Here is an 18789-nt window from a genome sequence, read left to right as displayed (position 1 = left end):
AACGCTGTTAGCGCAACCTAAAACCAACACCAAAACTCACCTGTGGCCGAATTCACAGCAGTCAGCACTGGGTTCCATTCTCATGAGTCTCCTGGTCCCGCAAGCAGAGGAGTTTTTTCAGCACCCAAACCCCTTCTGCTCTTTGATCTCCATTTACAAGAGTGGGCCTTGGGATCTCTGCGACCAGCTTTTCCTCGCCTGCTGGTTCACAGGCATTCGGGCTAGGCTGGCACTCTTCTTTGGGGGTCCCGCAGGCTCTCCATCTGGCTGCTTGCCCCTCCTGCTGTATCTGTGGGGTAAAACAACACTTACCTAACTTTTACCCATAAGACTGATATTGAGTTTGTCTCGTTGATCGCTATGGGAGACATGTTTTAAAACTTTGTGACCTCCTGAAAAGTGAATTTAAATGTTACTTATCTCAACATTGACATTTTCCCTGCTCACCTTGAGGCCCTGGAGTTTCCTGAACAGAAAACACAATTTTATATAGTACCAAAGATTTATTTCACCTTTTAGTATAATACATTGCTGCAGTTTACTCATTCGAATAGGAAATAATGGTGTTAGAGTAACAGATTGCAGTTATTTACATGTTTGCAACATGTTTTGTGGGATGAACTGGGACCTATGCAGAGCCAGCACTTTGATACTGATTTGATCTACTTGTTTTTGGTGGCCCGGGACTTTTTTCTTCACTGTTTACCCCTCCCCCTCCTTTCTAAGAACCATGCAGGTCTAGCACCCCCCTGTTAGGTTATTGTTCTATAGTGTGCTTTATGGAGGGAGGAGGAATCAATGTGTCACCCGTTACTGTGTTTTACTGAACTACTTGCTTTGTTGATATATTTTCTAAATACATTTTGTCTTTGTTTTTAACCTCATTGCAATACTAAATGCATGTATGTATATCTTTACAGTATGTATGTTATACTGTATTGTGTATGTGCCTGGGTATAATTGTAATGTGATATCAGCCATCCGCCACCTAAGGGTAAATCCTGACTGCTCTGCCGCACTGCCAACTGTGAGTCTGCTGTGATAAGTCTTCCTATCCCACTCACCAGTGTACTTACACTCAGAACTATGGGCCTCATTACACGGTTGGCAGTGCAGGAGAAAAGTGGTGGCCACTTTTCCCATATTGCCAAACTACAAGTTTGGTGGTGGGGTGGCTCCTTAGTGCAAACTGGCCTGAAGCACTTATACGTGCAAGCAGAATAGGGAAGGCATACACTCAAAAAAGCAAACAACCACAAAGGACTCCACAAATGTTTTCTCAATCGGTGATTCAGACTTTAAGGGCCTTCATAGAACAAGCATAATATAAAGTAAAAGGTCACAAACGGACTGAAATGTAAGAAAGATATGCAAACAATGCCCTGAGGGGCTGCAGCAGGACATCCCCTGTTCTTTCCTTATGTTAGGCAGCCATGCCCCTCCCTCTGACAGTCAGGCACAGCCCAGAGACAAGCAGCAAGAGATGTGGGCCTTTTATCAGCAGCCAATCCTCCCCATTGAATCGGAAAAGTAGGACTGGCGCATCGGTGCAAGTCACACATGTTCAGCCTGTCGTGGTCGATTTTGGGCTGCCAGCAGGTCCTGCACGATCTCACATGAAATCTGAATATTGACAGCAATGTGAACATCTTCCACTAAGATCCATTTGGTGAGGGTTCGACCACCCATATTTTGCAGCTTCATTTCATAAAATGATAGGACAAGAAGTGACATCAAGCATCTTTCGATCCCACATATCTTGACAGGAAGCGACACAAGAACTTTGATTCAAATGACGTCGCCGTAGTAAAAGAACCCTGAAATAATTTTCATTAGCACACAGGGAGGGGGAGCAACCAATCAAGTTTCTCGGATCGTGGGCTGAATCTACTGATCCAAGCTGGCAATCTTCCCCGGCCTCCCTTCCCATAATGTTTAATTTCCCATTCCCTCCCACCCCACCCCCACTTACCTTTCTTTCAGTGGCGGTGCTGCCACCACGGCATCCACTGCCTCTCCTGTACCTGCTGGCTGCAATGGAAATGGAAGAGGGGCTCCGTTGGAAGACCCTCTTACAGATCCATGGCAGCCATCTTGCGTAAGTATTTTGTATGAATGAACGGGACGCCATGGGGCATGAGGCATCCTGTACATTCATTCAAACACATTTCTGTCACCACCCCGGTTTACCGGATTAGCACTGCTGGTTACCGGATTAGCAACCTGGGGTGCTAATAGCAATAACATCTATGCCTTTAACACTTCAGAAACTGGTAAGCAGAGGATAGAGGCTCACCCCACATGCAGGTGTGTGGATACCGCAAGTCACGAATGGAGTGATGAATGGTCTCAGTCACAGCCACCCAACTCTGAAAGATGCTACCACCCACCAGCAGAGAAAGTGGACATTCTACACTTCAGAAAGGCCGTCACAACCTCCCTTTCTCAATAATAAACTTCAACACTCCAATGTTCCATCACCTAATCCTGTATCACTCCCTTAAGTGTCAAAAGGCCATACTCATGGTATATGTAATGTTGCCCTCCATAACAACCTTCAACATCATGTAGCCACTTTTAGCTACAGGGGTGCATGATGTGGACAACGGAGGTGTCCATAACATGCAATCCCTAACTTCAGAGGTTTATCAATTGAGGTTACTGAAGTGGGTGAAGCTTAGCAGTGGCAAAACACTAAACACTCAGATCAATCACCTTGCTCGCACATACTCACTAGTGAAAGAGCGCATGCGCAAGTGAGTATATGATTGTCGCATCACTCTCTCATATTACTCATTTCATGTGCTCTCCCTGTTCACCTCACTATTGATTTACCTTCACTCAGCACTCTTACATCACTCACATCACTCAGTTACCCTCTCACATCAGTCATTTATTAAGGAGTGAATGTGTGCATATGAATTGGCACGTATGTATGCATGTGTGTCTGAGAGAGAGAAAGAGCAAGGGAGACTTTTTGTGTGTGGGTGTATGTTAGAGCCTACAAATGCAAAATATGAGGGAACATGATGGCTTGTGTATGTTTGTTTGAATGCCTGCATGTGTGCTTGTGTGTGTTTAGATCAGAGGAGGAGGAGACATTAGGCAAGACATACCTACTACAGTACGGCAGAGAGCGGGCAGTACTTGATTGTAGATTGGACCAAATGTGCACACTCCAGCTGTAGAGGAGCAGCTGCATACCTCTGCAAGAAACACTCACCCCTATCTCCCATATGTGTGCCAATACTGCTGCGTGTGTTCGAATGAAGATACCCGTTGAGACAACCCTACCGAATGTATCCCCGAAGTGAGGACAACCTAAGGGAGGAACTTCCTGAAGGAGTATGAGAAAGAGCAAAGAAAAGAATTAGGTGACGTCACAAAAAAAAGTATGTACGAAATCTGGAGATACTGACTGAAGAGCATCTATAGATCCTAAGGAAACTAATGACGAAATAAAGAATCAAGTGAACTTTTGAATGCGAAAAATAAGATTACACATGCACGAAGTGCTGGAGAAAATCAACCGTTCAATAAATATACAGATGCTGAAATGCAAGGTACACTAAGTCATCATAGAAGCTGGCTACTTGCAGTGAATAGACGCAGGCGAAGCAGCCATTGTATAGAAGCTGGACATCAGTATCGTTAATTTAGTAAGCCAGGACCCATGAAGCGAGAAGGGAAACTGTGTTTGTATTGTATTTGTATTTGTGTTGCAGCAAGAATAAGCAGAATCGTGGAGCTGCATGGCGAGGATGTCCGGCCTAGAGTCAAGACTGAAACACCCAAGGTCAGCTAACTATTCTGGAAATGAGTGAACATTCGGAGGATGAATCATCCCTTATTAAGGTGCAAAGAAATAACACCAAGAGTGCCAAGTTCAATTCATTTAGAGCATTTAAAACCTGCAAAATGGACCAAATCGTGGTCTCCTGTCACCTGAGCCAAGGATGAAATAGAGTTTGAACTTGGAGTCCCAGAACACGATAGTGAGTGGTCTCACTCCAGTGTATTCTAAAAGACAAGGATACTTTGCAAGGCCAAGTTCAAAGACAATCTTAATGGCAGAAGGCATGGGCGATGAGAGATACTGGGCTAATTGAGTGGGGGGGTAGTGTCATGCCCCATCTCCTTGCACCTGGGTCTGGGCTTACGTGCTGCTAAGTGAACTGAATGTTCTAGACATGGCACAAGCGTGCCAACCAATTATGGTAGTCCATATATAACGAAGGACCTTATAGTTTGAAGACCAATGAGAAACTGTGTATCTAATGTTTCTGAAGATGACATGTTTTAGAGGTAGGCATGTGTTGTCCACGTGATAGTGGGCAGCCAATCACAATCCTAGTTCCTATAGAAAGTATAATTAGATGTTTCCCTTCGCCAATCCCCCCCTTGAAACGTTTTTCATTATTGCCACATAGTATGATATCATGTCTGACATATTTTTGATATAAATACTGTTTTGTGAAAAGATCGCAGAGAGAGAAACTGAGAGTACGTCCGTTGATGTTCATTGTAAACTCCCTGTTTTAGATAATTGGTAATAAAACAGTACTTTGCCATCTTCCTGAGTTGGTTTGGTTATTTGACATGCATGTTCCTAAAGGGCCCTAAGCTTGCAGCTATCAGGGAGGTTGCCATGCCCAGATGAAGTCCAGGGGTGCAGGACTGAGCAGGAGACCAGAATTTTGAGAGGTGAGTGTAAAGGAACACCGTTTCCCCTTGTCTCTTTGTCCATTTAACCCTCCTGGATCAGAGTGTCTCTGTCCCGAAGGGCTGACACACAGGAGGGGAATCCACCAGAGCGATTGGAAGCTTTGTACCGGTCCCCAATCTGGGAAGTGAGTAAACTGAGCTCGAGTGATTGGAGGCCACAAGTAGGAAGCACCAGAAATGGGAGAAAAAGGAATGGATCTGGACAGCAGCAAGGAAACAGCTAACTGAAATGAAGGTGGATATAGTTGAAGGTAATCTTGAGGAACAACAAGCTGTGCAAGGTTTAACATGGAACTGTCAAATATCTTGACACCAGGAATATGATGGCGCCGTCAAACTAAAAGATCAATGTTCCTCTTATATCATCGATCACCTGTGATCAAGTGATATAGGCTTCACTGCAATGCAGAGCTCATGTCTTTTTCTGGGGAAGCACCTGCTCTTTGGGAAAACAGGTGAGAAATATCATGCAGCCACCACCCGAAGAGCATGGGGAAACACCAGAATGATGGGTGATATGATACGATGATCGTTTATTTATATAGCGCCTATACACAATGGGCCTCATTGCGAGGCTGGCGGTAAGGCAACAACATCGCTGGTATCGCTACCGGCACCGTTGATACTGTACCACCATACTATGAGTCCTGCTCACGGGTGCCCTTGCAGCCACAAGGTTTTACCGTTGCTACCATCAAGTTCTGTTCGCGGGTGCCGGTACGGCCAGCTGGTAAAACCTGGTGGCTGCAAGGGCACCCGCGAGCAGGACTCATGGTATGGTGGTACGGTATCAACGGTGCCGGTAGCGATAACGGTGCCGTTGTTGCCTTACCGCCACACTCATAATGAGGCCCAATGTGTTTCAAAGCGCTTCAAGGGAAGGGAAGGAAGGGAACAAGGGAAAATACAATGACGTTCTTACAGGCCATAAACAGTAAGGATGTGAAATTAACTATCGCACTCGGCCTGACGAAATTTCAGATAGTGCAAGAGCTAAGACATAGATGAGGAAGGGAGGGGGAGAGTGGGAAGGAAATGGAAACAGACAGGCGACTACGGTACTAGGCCTGATGACATTTGCGGTAGAGCCGGAGAAAACAATAGGCTAGGGAGAGGGGTGCAGAAAGGGAGGGGAGGAACAAAACAAGCGACTATTGCACTAGGCCTGACGACATTTCAGATAGTGCTGGGGGGTGAAACATTCAAGGGGGGGTGGTGAAACATGCAAGGGGCGGGGGGAGGAGACAGATGAGGTTGCCATCATACTAGGTCTAGGGACGATTCTGATAGAGTAAGTGCATAGAAGAAAGTAATGGGAGGAGATTGGAAAAGGGAGAAAGGGAGAAGAGGAGAGAACTGAGAGTAAGCAGTCAAAAAGAGTGGAGAAGCAAGAGGGGAGAGCAAGTACAATTGCAGAAGTCAGTAGTAGCATATAATGTTGCAAGCCTGGATACAAGTTGAAGATGGGAACAGCATGATTCAGGGCCACCATGAGAAAGGGTGACAGACCGTGAATGAATGAAGTCCATAAAAGTCAAATCCAGCATTGGCCACAAGACGGTGATGGTGAAACCAGAATGTATCAGGACAGACTCCTGCAGAAGTAGGCTTGAGGGGGTGAAGGGGAGCAGGGTAGAAGAATCAAGCAAAACAGGCAACACCTGTGTGCGAGAAGGGAAGGAGCACACGGGATCATCATGGGGGGCCAGAGGGGTGGAGATGGCCGGGGGGGACAGAGGGAGTCACAGAGGGGTGTGGTGGGTATATAATGCGGGCTGGTGAGTTTTCTAGTGGCGGGGTATCAATATTTTCCTGGAATGTGTGTGATTGTGTGAACCATTTACATGGGCTTGGGGATTGGGTGTCTCTTTTGGATACACGTTGTTATAATAATTGGCTGCGGCGATGTATTTTATGGGATAATTTTATGGCTCCCCAGATGTGAAGCAGGATTTCAGGCGGCTCTGGAGCTCCTTGATGTCGCCAGAAACTAGAACATTATATCTGACTGGACTAGACCGGGGAGACAACAAGTGACAGCACTGCATACATCTGTTGACACCAACGTGAAATTAAAAACATTTCTACATACAGGCATCTTCTCATTTGATCAAACTTAACTGATTTCCCACTTGCAATCAGCTCCCCTGGCTCAGACCCTTGCCACCGTGCTGCTGCACTCGCCCCTTCATGCATGGCTTTCCACTGCAGTCACTAGCTGCCCTGCCACTACATGCACTGTCCTTCAGAGAGTGGCGCGTGGCGCTTCAGGGATTCCTGTCTGTGTTGGCATTGCATTCTCTGCTGTCCATGCACACAGGATCGGGGCTCTACAACATGTGGTTCTCCAGATGTTTGGCGCCTCAACTTCACTTATCCCTAGCCCGCAGGATCAATGACGAGGGATAAAGGTAGGTGTAGTCCAGAACGGTTTATAGTGAAAATGTCGAAAACAAAAATGTCGAAAAAAATAATGTTGAAAAAAACAATTTCGAATGTTTTTTTTTATTTTTATTTTTTTAATGGGGGTTCCCCCCCCAACCCCCTGTTTATTTTTAATAGCTAAACCCAAAAAAACATACAAATAAAAAAACTCATTCGATTTTATTTTTTGACATTTCTTTTTTTCAACATTTTTGTTTACGACTTTTTGCAGTCGACATTATAACTGCACACCGTCCAGGACATCTGGAGAGTGACAGGTTGCAGACCTCGGCACTGGGTCATCCCATTGACTGCTACATGCATGATGTCACTGTGTTCACTGCATTTAAGGCCAGTGATATTTGGCAAGGCAATTTTAGGCATCCACATTGGGCACTATCACTTTGGGGATAACGCTCACTGCAGGCCATCATACTTATGCTGCAAACAGTACATATGGCAACAGCACATTAGAGGAGGAGCCAACGACTCCCTCTCCTTGGAGCAGCCATACTCCTTCAAACTGTTCTGACTGCAGACAAGCCCACCTGTGATTGGGCTGCCGCAGTCTTGTGTTACCTGAGCTGGCAGAGAGGTGGAAGGCCCGCGCATGGGTTTGCCTTGGCGATACAGAGATTCTTCCAGTTGTTGGGCCGCTGGCACATCTGGTAAGGGAGACGGGCATCTGCAGAAGATCTTCCATGCTGCTCAGTTCCGCTGACGTTGTACGGCTTTTAGGCTAGAATCACAAAATATGTATTATAGAAATGGTGCGCGTCATGTGGAGCATTATCTCAGATATATGCCACCATAGTGTGCCATCGCTTGCGCATGTTCGCAGGGATACCGCTCTATAGTGCCCCATAACTACATCACCATCGAACGAGTACTGCACCATAGTATTACAAATTCACAGCATTACCACATGAATACTAAAACATAGTGTGCCATATCTAGAGCATTATTGCAGGAATAGTGCATCATATCTAGAGCGTTATCTCAGAAATATGCCATCATAGTGTGCCATCGCTTGCGCATGTTCGCAGGGATACCGCACTACAGTACCCCATGACTAGATCGGCATTGCACCAGAAATGCACCATAGTATTGCACATTCACAGCATTACCACACGAATCCTTGAACATAGTGTGCCATATCTAGAGCACTATCGCAGGAATAGTGCATCATGGTATGCCAAAACTAGAGCATTCTTGCAGGAGTAGTGCATCATGGTATGCCAAAACTAGAGCATTCTTGCAGGAACAGTGCATCCTGGTATGCCAAAACTAGAGCATTATCGCAGGAATAATGCATCATTGTATGCCAAAACTAGAGCATTATCGCAGGAATAATGCATCGTTGTATGCCAAAACTAAAGCATTATCGCAGGAACAGTGCATCGCAGTATGCCAATACTAGAGCATTATTGCAAGAATAATGCATCATTGTATGCCAAAACTAGAGCATTATCGGAGGAACAGTGCATCTTGGTATGCCAAAACTAGTGCATTATCAGAGGAATAGTGCATCACGGTATGCCATATCTAGAGCATTATCGCAGGAGTATTGTACCACTATATGCAAAATCTAAAGCAGTATCACAAGACTATTTCACCATAGTTTACCACAATTACCACATGCACACTTCACCACAGTGTGCCATATTCATACGAATACTTCATAACAATATGCTATATTTAGAGCATTATCACTGACATACTGCACCATAGCGTGACAAATCTAGAGTATTATCATAGGAATACTTCACTATAGTACGCCATATCTAGAGCATTACTACAGGAATACTGTGCCACCCTGCACCAAATCTTGAGCCTTATCACAGGAATATTGCACTGTAGTGTGCCACACCCACACGTGAGTATACTATGCTGCATAAAGGGGATTGCCACAGGAATACTGCCCTGCGAGTGTGCCAATCTAGAGCATTATCACATGACTACTGCACAACAGAATGCTTTATGCACAGCATTGGCACATGAACACTTCAGCATCCTGTGCTACATCTAGAGTATTATCGCAGGAATAACGCCCCCTGTGTGTGCCTATCTAGCGCATTATCACAGGAATACTCCAGCATAGTATGCTAAATTCACAAATACCTCATGAACTCTCCGGCATCCTGTGCTACATCTAGAGTATTATCAGGGGAATACTGCACTGCAGTGTGCCTAGCTAGCGCATTATCACAGGAATACTGCACAACAGAATGCTTAATGCACAGCATTGCCACATGAACACTTCAGCATCCTGGGCTAAATCTAGGATATTATTGCAAGAATAATGCCCCCTTTATGTGCCCATCTAGCGCATTATCACAGGAATACTGCAGCATAGCATGCTAAATTCACAAATATCTCATGAACTATTCAGCATCCTTTGCTACATCCAGGGCATTATCACGGGAATAATTACCTCATTATGTGCCTATCTAGAGCATTATCATAGGAATACTTCACAATAATATTCTATATTTAGAGAATCATCACTAGAATACTGTTCCCATAGTGTGCCTACCTAGAGTATTATCACAGGAATACTGTACCATAGTATGCTAAATTCACAGAATTACCACATGAACATTTCAGCCTCCTGTGCTACATCTAGAGTATTATCACAGGAATACTGCACCATAGTATGGCAAATGTGATACATACCTTATGGACCCTTCAGCATCCTTTGCTACATCTAGGGCATTGTCACGGGAATAATGCCCCCCATTATGTGTGTATATAGAGCATTATCACAATAATACCATACCATAGTATGCTAAATACTAGGCATTACCACATGAACACTTCACGATCCTGTGCTACATCTAGAGTATTATCACAGGAATACTGCCTTGCAGTGGGCCTAGCTAGCACATTATCAGAGGAATACTGCACCCTAGTATTCTATATTCGCAGTATACCTCATGAACACTTCAGCATCCTTTGCTACATCTAGAGCATTATCACAGGAATAATGACCCCGGTGTGTGCCTATCTAAAGCATTATCATAGGAATACTTCACAATAATATTCTATATTTGGAGAATCATAACTAGAATACTGCTCACATAGTGTGCCTACCTAGAGTATTATCACAGGAATACTGCACCATAGTATGCTAAATTCACAGAATTACCACATGAACATTTCAGCCTCCTGTGCTACATCTAGAGTATTATCACAGGAATACTGCCCTGTAGTGTGCCTAGCTAGAATATTATCACAGGAATACTGCACCATAGTATGGCAAATGTGCTGCATACCTTATGGGCCCTTCAACATCCTTTGCTACATCTAGGGCATTATCGCAGGAATAATGCCCCCATTATGTGCCTATATAGAGCATGATCACAATAATACCATACCATAGTATGCTAAATACTAGGCATTACCACATGAACACTTCACGATCCTGTGCTACATCTAGAGTATTATCACAGGAATACTGCCCTGCAGTGGGCCTAGCTACAACATTATCACAGGAATACTGCACCATTGTATTCTATATTCGCAGCATACCTCATGAACACTTTAGCATCCTTTGCTACATCTACAGCATTATCACAGGAATAATGACCCCAGCGTGTGCCTATCTAGATCATTACTATAGGAATACTTCACAATAATATTCTATATTTAGAGAATTATCTCAGGAATAATGCCCCCATTATGTGCCATCTAGAGCATTATCACTGGAATAATGCACCATAGTATGCTAAATTCACAGCACACCTCATGAACACTTCAGCATCCTTTGCTACATCTAGAGCATTATCACAGGAATACTGCACTATATTATGTTAAATTCACAGCATACATCCAGTGGTAATACCGCCTAACCAAGTGGCGGTATCAGTAATTCTGTTTGCCGGTATTCTGGTGGATTTATCTGCTAACTGGCAATGAGCCCATCATTATCACAGGAACACTTAATTGAATGCTAAATTCACAGCATTCCCACATGAATTCATTCGTCATGTAGAGGGCCATATCTAGATGGTTAAATGTAGGGTATGATCATAGAAGCACTGCGCAATAATGCGCCACGGCGACAGCATTCATTCAACAAGTGTCAGATCAACAGGCTTCCTATGAGGATATTAGACTTCCATTTCCTGGTGAATGCTATATCACCATCACAATATCATGCTCTCATGACATGCCAAGAATGCAGTATGTACCTTCGGGGGAGAGTTGAAAGAGTACAGTGGAGACTCACCTTGGGTGGCAAAGGCGGAGGAATGCCCATGGGTAGAGTCCCGCTGAAACACAAAGACACAAGCATGTTAGAAGGAGGGTCGAACATAGGAGGCGCAGACAATCTGAGAGTGTAGGTGGTTGCTTCCGGGTGTGCATTCCATGGTTGTGGGTGACTGCTGGTGTGATGGTGTATGATGCATGTGTGCAGGTTTACTTTCTATAGAGTTCTCCCTCACACACCAGTGCCACCATGGTAGGCCCTACGTCTGTTGATGGAGCTATTAGGGTCAATTTATCCCACGTGCTGGAGTAAGTTACAAGTCGCTGGAACAGCAACAGAGTATCACGGTTTTCTTCTCATACCATCCAGTATTCATGCAGTAAAAAGGTCCCTAAACATCAACCTCCACCCAAACACCCTCCTTTTGCTGCTGTTCTGAATTTAAAAACAGAGAAAATTCAAAAATGTGGGGATCAAAGAATCGGGGTTAAATGATATGGGGCCTCATTACGAGTTTGGAGGTAGCCATGCTGCTTTTAGCGGCATGGCTACCCCCAAACCGGGTCAGGTCCCAAAAATAGGGAATTACCGGGCCATACCATCTTTGGCGAGCCTAGTAATTCCCATTCTCGGGACCGGGAACCCCGTACATCCCCATTCCCATTTGAGTCCCATTAGGGCTCAATGGGAATGGGGACGATGCTAACAACGGGCCCGTTAATGACGGCAGTTGTTAGCATCCTGGTCTGTTAGCATCCTGGTCTGCTCGCGGGTGCCACTAAGGACGTCTGGCCTGGACCAGATGTCCTTACCTCCTTCTGCAAGCAGATGCGTAATGTGGCGGCCCGTAATGAACGGTGTCGGTTCCTTACCGGCACCGTTCATTACGTGGCCGCCCTGGGGATCGAACCTGTGGTGCTCAGTGTCGTCTTGCTTCCAAGGCGAGCACGTTGCCCCTCATCTATCCTTGAGACATCCCATGGACACGTTGAAATATCTGCTTGTAAAGCCAGACAATACCACTTGGCTCTGTGATGTTGTGTTGGGATTTTTGTGCGCCATGACGATGCACTTTATGGGAGGAGCAAACGCGTCTTGAGCTCCTGACTTAAGGATATCAGTGGGATGACTAAAGGCACACACGGGCAAAGTTGAGTTCCGGGCACAGAACTAGGAGTCCACTGGGAAAATGTCCTCAGTGGAGTGTCAGCAGTATGAGAGGTCACAGTGGGTGAATTTTCCACAGAAAAGTCTACGGCCAGTCTGGTGGCACACCTTCTGCAACATGCATGTGCGTGATGTGCATGTGCGTGATGTGGTCTCCCGGGATCAGAAGGCAGGTGGTCACTTCATGAACGCATTAAAGGCAGGAAATGAGGCAGTCGGCAATGCTGCGGAAAAACGAATAGCATACAACAGGTGTGAGCTTGGGAATCAGAGGGGAACAGAAGAGATAGTTCTGGGGAGCAGAAACGGCCTGATTGGTTGGGACAGCCACCTATCAGCAAAACAAACACATCCACCCCTGTTTTACGGTGGTGTCATGCTTTGGAGAAGAGCTGACAATGATTACAGGCAATGTAAGGGTGTATTTCTGGTAATGGAGAAATAGAGGTTTAAGAGAGGAGAAGAGTTCAGCCTCCACGGAATCTAAGTAAGTGGCAAACTTTAGTTTACAAACATTTGTGGTAACGTCTAGGTTCTCTGTGAAAGCATTTTATTTGAGCTTTTGAGGAATTCTTTTCTGTGAAAGCAATGGGGCTAGTTGAACGGGTTCAAGGGCAGTGTATGCAGACACTTAAGTGTGCAAAGCTACTTAATTGTCGGTGAACTATAAATCGCTGAGGCCTCTAACTCCAGTGACATCACCATTTCCGGGGGCGCAATGCACTGCCTGATGGATGATGTTGGTGGTAGGACTGACGGGTTGGTCTGGCTACCAGAGGAATGGTTAAGCAAGCCCTTTGGGTAATCGTGTTGCGTCGGCAGGAGTCTCAATTGGAAAAAAGCAGGATCGTAATGATGGAGGAAGCAAGGAAAGTTACCAACAGAAAACATTGTTTTCACAGGTTTTCCGAGATTCACCCCATTTTTTAGTTGATTCCCCTGACGAAGTGGGAAACCTGGTGTGATGTCTCCCCCTTGGGGTTTCCCGCTCCATGTGGGGAATTTGCACACCACACCGTGCGAGCAGTAGTCAGATGCTCACCAGATGGACAGGACTCTGATAGTCTTTGCCAGCATTCTTTGCACCTGCTAAACTGCTGGTGGAGTACTTTCATGTCTGTCCGATTTTTTTACCGGCAGTCCCCATCACAAATCTCCAATGTGTAACCACCTTAAGTTGCACTGTCAAACCTGGCTGGGTGTATATCTCTGTGTTTATCATGACTCGCTTGGCCATTTGTGGTAAGCTTCTAAGGATGAAGGTTAGAGCTCATTTTTGGCTCAGCCAAGAAACCTTTTCTCGCTGCGCTCATGAACTGAAAACATCTAATTCTCCCAGCAACACCCCCCCACCCCCATCCCCCATGGACTGTGTTGTGTCTGTTCTTGAGATAGATGGTAGGCCTGCCACAGTCTGTACCAGAATCTGGGTTGGATTAAGAACTCAGAGAGTTGAGCTTTGAATAAGCAAAGATATTTAAACCCTCTCCCAGAGGGAAGGGAGATTGTTCATGTTGCTGATGAAAGGAAGGATGGAGAATGAGTACCGGATCACCGCAATGGAGGATAATTTAGAACCTTTGAAGACTCAAGAGGCGGACCTCTGGCATATTTCCAAAAGACGTGATGAAATGACAGAGGATTTGGAGGGTTGTTCTTGTTGCAACCATGTAAGGAATGTTGGTCTACCGGATGGCAGTGGTCTCTATGGAACTGTTTTTAGCTACTTCGCTACCCAAACAGCTGAGGAAGATAGGGTTTGGGTCATTTTTTCAATATAAAGGGGACACAGGTTCACAGTGAGGTCCCTTATAAACAAGAAGAAGAGACAAGACAGACTGACTACCCCTCTCTCTTAGGTCTTTCGACACTACAGATGCAGGTGCTAAGGTGCTGTTACATGAATCTACAGCGATTACCTTTTAGAAGAACAAAGTAGACCCCCAGCTACTTGTGTGCTGATAGAACAAACACGCAAGGTAGTAATTTCCCTCTTTGTGTCCCCTTTCGACAGGGCCCTAGAAAAGGGTAATACATAAGATACCCTACAACCTTATCTCCGTGGTCTACAATAATTTTTCGACCACAGGTTGGTGCAGTCCTTGTGGTATAGTAATCAAGCCATCACCTTGATGATAACTAGTAGAGATCAGACCGTTCCACAATGTAATATATGTTTAATTTATGTTTTTAGATTTGGCTTTTCATATGAAAAAGGGTGAAGACTGTAAGCTTTCACAAAATCATCACTGTCCTGAAGATGGCCCAATAATGACTATTTAGACCACCGTAGACAACGATGGGACTATTGAAAGGGGCCGAAACATATGTCGACCTACAGAAAAACCAATTGTGTTTTTTCTAATGTCATGCATACTACCAACAACCAATATGCTTAAAGAAAAGGTAAAATTGCCGAACCCTTATGTTACAGAATGAATGAATTGGTATGAAAGGTATGAGTGATGTATGAAAAAGCCTATTAATGTGTAGTTTTAAAAAAAATGTGGTTTTAAACCAACTATTAAAGTGATTTATATCTTTATAATTCAACGGTTTCTGTTCAATAATTTGTTCTCCTAAAAGGTAATCGCTGTAGATTCATGTAATAGCACCTTAGCACCTGCATCTGTAGTGTCGAAAGACCTAAGAGAGAGGGGTAGTCAGTCTGTCTTGTCTCTTCTTCTCCTTTAATTCTCCCTGTTCACAGACCTGACCCCCCGAAAACAAAACATTTGGGAGAACCCACTGTTATACCTACCCTTATAAACAAGCCAGACCCCTCGCTTATTAGGCCACACCCCTTTCACACAGTATCTGGAACCCACCACCTTTTTCAGACCACTTCAAGCACTAGGGACTATTGATATAAAGACCTGGATTGAAGTTGTGGGGCCTAACTGGGCCGTGTGGTGAAAGGTGTAGGGCAAAACGTCATCATTACATTTAAATGGACACTAATAAAACATTATCAGAGGGAGTTTCTTGCTAATGATTAAAGCCATTATTTCGAGTTCCTGGAAAAAGTATGTGGGAGCACATGGTGCTGGACAGAAGGACTCCCACTATATTGGAAAACGGCCAATTTAGGATGCATAAATGTGAGTAAATATAATTGGTTATTTATAACACACTTAATAACCAGAGGTTTGTAAGCGCGGACCCAGGGACCGAACCTGGGTTGCTCTGCATCGTCTTTCTTCCAAGGCGTTGCCCCTGAGCTATCCTCCCGAGAACGAACTGGGGAACACTTAGAATGGATTTGTAGAATACTACCTCTGATTTGTATTTCTGAATATCTGCCATGGGTGTTATCCCTTCCATCCCCCCTACCTTCTTCATTGTGCTTAGGTTTTGCCTATCTGTATTGGGCATATAAATTCAATACGCTCAAGTGAATCCCCTCCCTCACACCTTTTCTTATACTTCCCTTGTCTCTCCCACTGGGCCGAAGCTTATTTCATTATATGGGGTATGGTGGGAATATGTTCATTCTTTATGCAAAGATACATTAATACCACTCTGTTGATGCAATGAAACTTGTCATTAGATCAGATGACTTATGCTAAAATGTTTTTCTTTGATTAAAATGCTAATATACAAAAAGGCCCTGATTTATGGAATTATTTGCGTACAAAACGGGGATTTGCGAGCCATTCTGCCCGCAAATCCCCATTTGTCAAAAAGGGATTCTACGCGCAGAATGGCAAGCAAATCCCCGTTTTATACACAAATAATTCCATGAATCAGGGTCAAAGAGTTCAAAGGAAAGCACTAGCCAAGCGTGCACACCTGCCTCTTGAAGACTGAAAAGCAAGAGTGAAGATAAAGGGCACAGGTCAAACCAGAAGAAATGGGGAGAGCTAGTAGCGTAACAGGGGGAGGAGAAGCAGCCGGTGCAGGCATACACAGAGAATTGCCACCTACATGTCCACGTCATCATAGTCATCTTCCGCTTCGGAGCTGTCTAACTCCTCCCTGTAAAGATAGAAATGGGACGGGTGAAATGGGAGCCATATTCTCTTAAAGCACAGGATACGAGCGCGAGTGGTACAAAAAACATATAAAAACACCGGACATTCATTCAATGCAACCCCGGCGAATATTATCCTTCCATTGGAGTGTAAAGGAATAAAGGGGCCTGATTTACATGCGCATTTTTCAATGGGAATCTCCCAGTAAAAAACACTTTGCAAACCAGGAACATAGTCTCTTAACCCAACGCAGGAGCATACAGCTGCTATTGAACTAGGCCAGGATAAATCACAGGGTCCTGCCTGGGAAGCGATTTCTAAAGGTTTTCTAAAAATGCATGGGGCCGAAATCCCAAAATGACTTGCAAGCAAATAAGAGGAAATGGAGCACATATTTTTTGATGGGCCTTCCATGTGAAATGACATCCGTCATTGAGAAATGGCAATGTGAAATGCATTTCTATCCTTGTGTGTGGGGGAGGGGGGGGCGGCGAGTGGGAGGTTACACTGTGCATGCAAGTCACATTGCTGTTGTCATACTTAAAACATGCAGGAAAGGTTCAAAAACAGCTCTCGCGTGCATTGCACCTCCCCCTGCTCCTGTTCCAAACAGGCGCAAGGGGATGTTTCTTCTTTAGGGAGTGTGTCAGCAAAAATTGTATATAGTTGGATGCATGGATATGGATGGATATGTTGAAGGTATTGAGAGACTCACTGACCTGTTCAGGTCCATACATAATAATAGTAATAATGTACCATTTATATAACGCTACAAACCCTCAGGGATCTAGCTCTCCATTACCATGTCATGGTGTGAGAGTTCTAGCTCTCCATTACCATGTCATGGTGTGGGAATTCTAGCTCTCCATTACCATGTCATGGTGTGAGAGTTCTAGATCTCCATTACCATGTCATGGTGTGAGAGTTATAGCTCTCCATTACCATGTCATGGTGTGAGAGTTATAGCTCTCCATTACCATGTCGTGGTGTGAGAGTTATAGCTCTCCATTACCATGTCACGGTGTGAGAGTTCTAGCTCTCCATTACCATGTCGTGGTGTGGGAATTCTAGCTCTCCATTACCATGTCACGGTGTGAGAGTTATAGCTCTCCATTAGCATGTCATGGTGTGAGAGTTGTAGCTCTCCATTAGCATGTCGTGGTGTGATAGTTGTATCTCTCCATTAGCATGTCATGGTGTGAGTTCTAGCTCTACATTAGCATGTCATGGTGTGAGAGTTCTGGCTCTACATTACCGTGCAATGATGTGAGAGTTCTGGCTCTCCATTAGCATGTCTTGGTGGGAGAGTTCTTGCTTCCCATTAGCATGTTGTGGTGTGAGAGTTGTAGCTCTCCATTAGCATGTTGTGGTGTGAGAGTTATAGCTCTCCATTAGCATGTTGTGGTGTGAGATTTCTAGATCTCCATTCTCATGTCATGGTGTGAGAGTTGTAGCTCTCCATTAGCATGTCATGGTGTGAGAGTTCTGGCTCTACATTACCGTGCAATGATGTGAGTTCTGGCTCTCCATTAGCATATCTTGGTAGGAGCGTTCTAGCTCTCCATTAACATGTCATGGTGTGAGAGTTCTAGCTCTCCATTACCATGTTGTGGTGTGAGAGTTCTAGCTCTCCATTAGCATGTCATGGTGTGAGAGTTCTAGCTCTCCATTAGCATGTCAAGGTGTGAGAGTTCTAGCTCTCCATTAGCATGTCATGGTGTGAGAGTTGTAGTTCTCTATTAGCATGTCATGGTGTGAGAGTTCTAGCTCTCCATTAGCATGTTATGGTGTGAGCATTCTAGCTCTCCATTAGCATGCCATGGTGTGAGAGCTCTTTCTCTCGATTAGCATGCAATGATGGGAGAGTTTTAGCTCTCGATTAGCATGTCATGGTGTGAGAGCTCTAGCTCTCCATTACCATGTCATGGTGTGAGAGTTGTAGCTCTCCATAAGTATGTCATGGTGTGAGAGTTCTAGCTCTCCATTAACATGCAATAATGTGAGAGTTCTGGCTCTCCATTAGCATGTCGTGGTGTGGGAGTTTTAGCTCTCCATTACCATGTCGTGGTGTGAGAGTTATAGCTCTCCATTAGCATGTCAAGGTGTGAGAGTTCTAGCTCTCCATTAGTATGTCATGGTGTGAGTTCTAGCTCTCCATTAGCATGTCATGGTGTGAGAGTTCTGGCTCTACATTACCGTGCAATGATGTGAGAGTTCTGGCTCTCCATTAGCATGTCTTGGTGGGAGAGTTCTTGCTTCCCATTAGCATGTTGTGGTGTGAGAGTT

The 18789-nt window shown here is 44.7% G+C and overlaps 1 protein-coding gene across 1 annotated transcript in view; it reads right to left on the bottom strand.

Annotated features, from left to right (window-relative positions):
* The window catches only part of MAP4K1 (mitogen-activated protein kinase kinase kinase kinase 1), an 869227-nt gene that overhangs the window by 312238 nt on the left and 538200 nt on the right, over nucleotides 1-18789 (bottom strand). Inside the window, exons 16-18 of the mRNA XM_069644317.1 lie at nucleotides 16457-16507; nucleotides 11381-11423; nucleotides 7729-7888 (exon numbers count right to left, since the gene is read on the bottom strand). Coding sequence (XP_069500418.1) covers nucleotides 7729-7888; nucleotides 11381-11423; nucleotides 16457-16507 — 254 coding nt within the window. The remainder of the gene's footprint in view (nucleotides 1-7728; nucleotides 7889-11380; nucleotides 11424-16456; nucleotides 16508-18789) is intronic.

Source organism: Ambystoma mexicanum, chromosome 2p, assembly GCF_040938575.1.
Source record: "Ambystoma mexicanum isolate Mex_15411 chromosome 2p, UKY_AmexF1_1, whole genome shotgun sequence".
NCBI classification, from domain to species: Eukaryota; Metazoa; Chordata; class Amphibia; order Caudata; family Ambystomatidae; genus Ambystoma; species Ambystoma mexicanum.
Note: the sequence above shows the minus strand (reverse complement) of the source record. Positions and strands in the feature narration are given on the sequence as shown.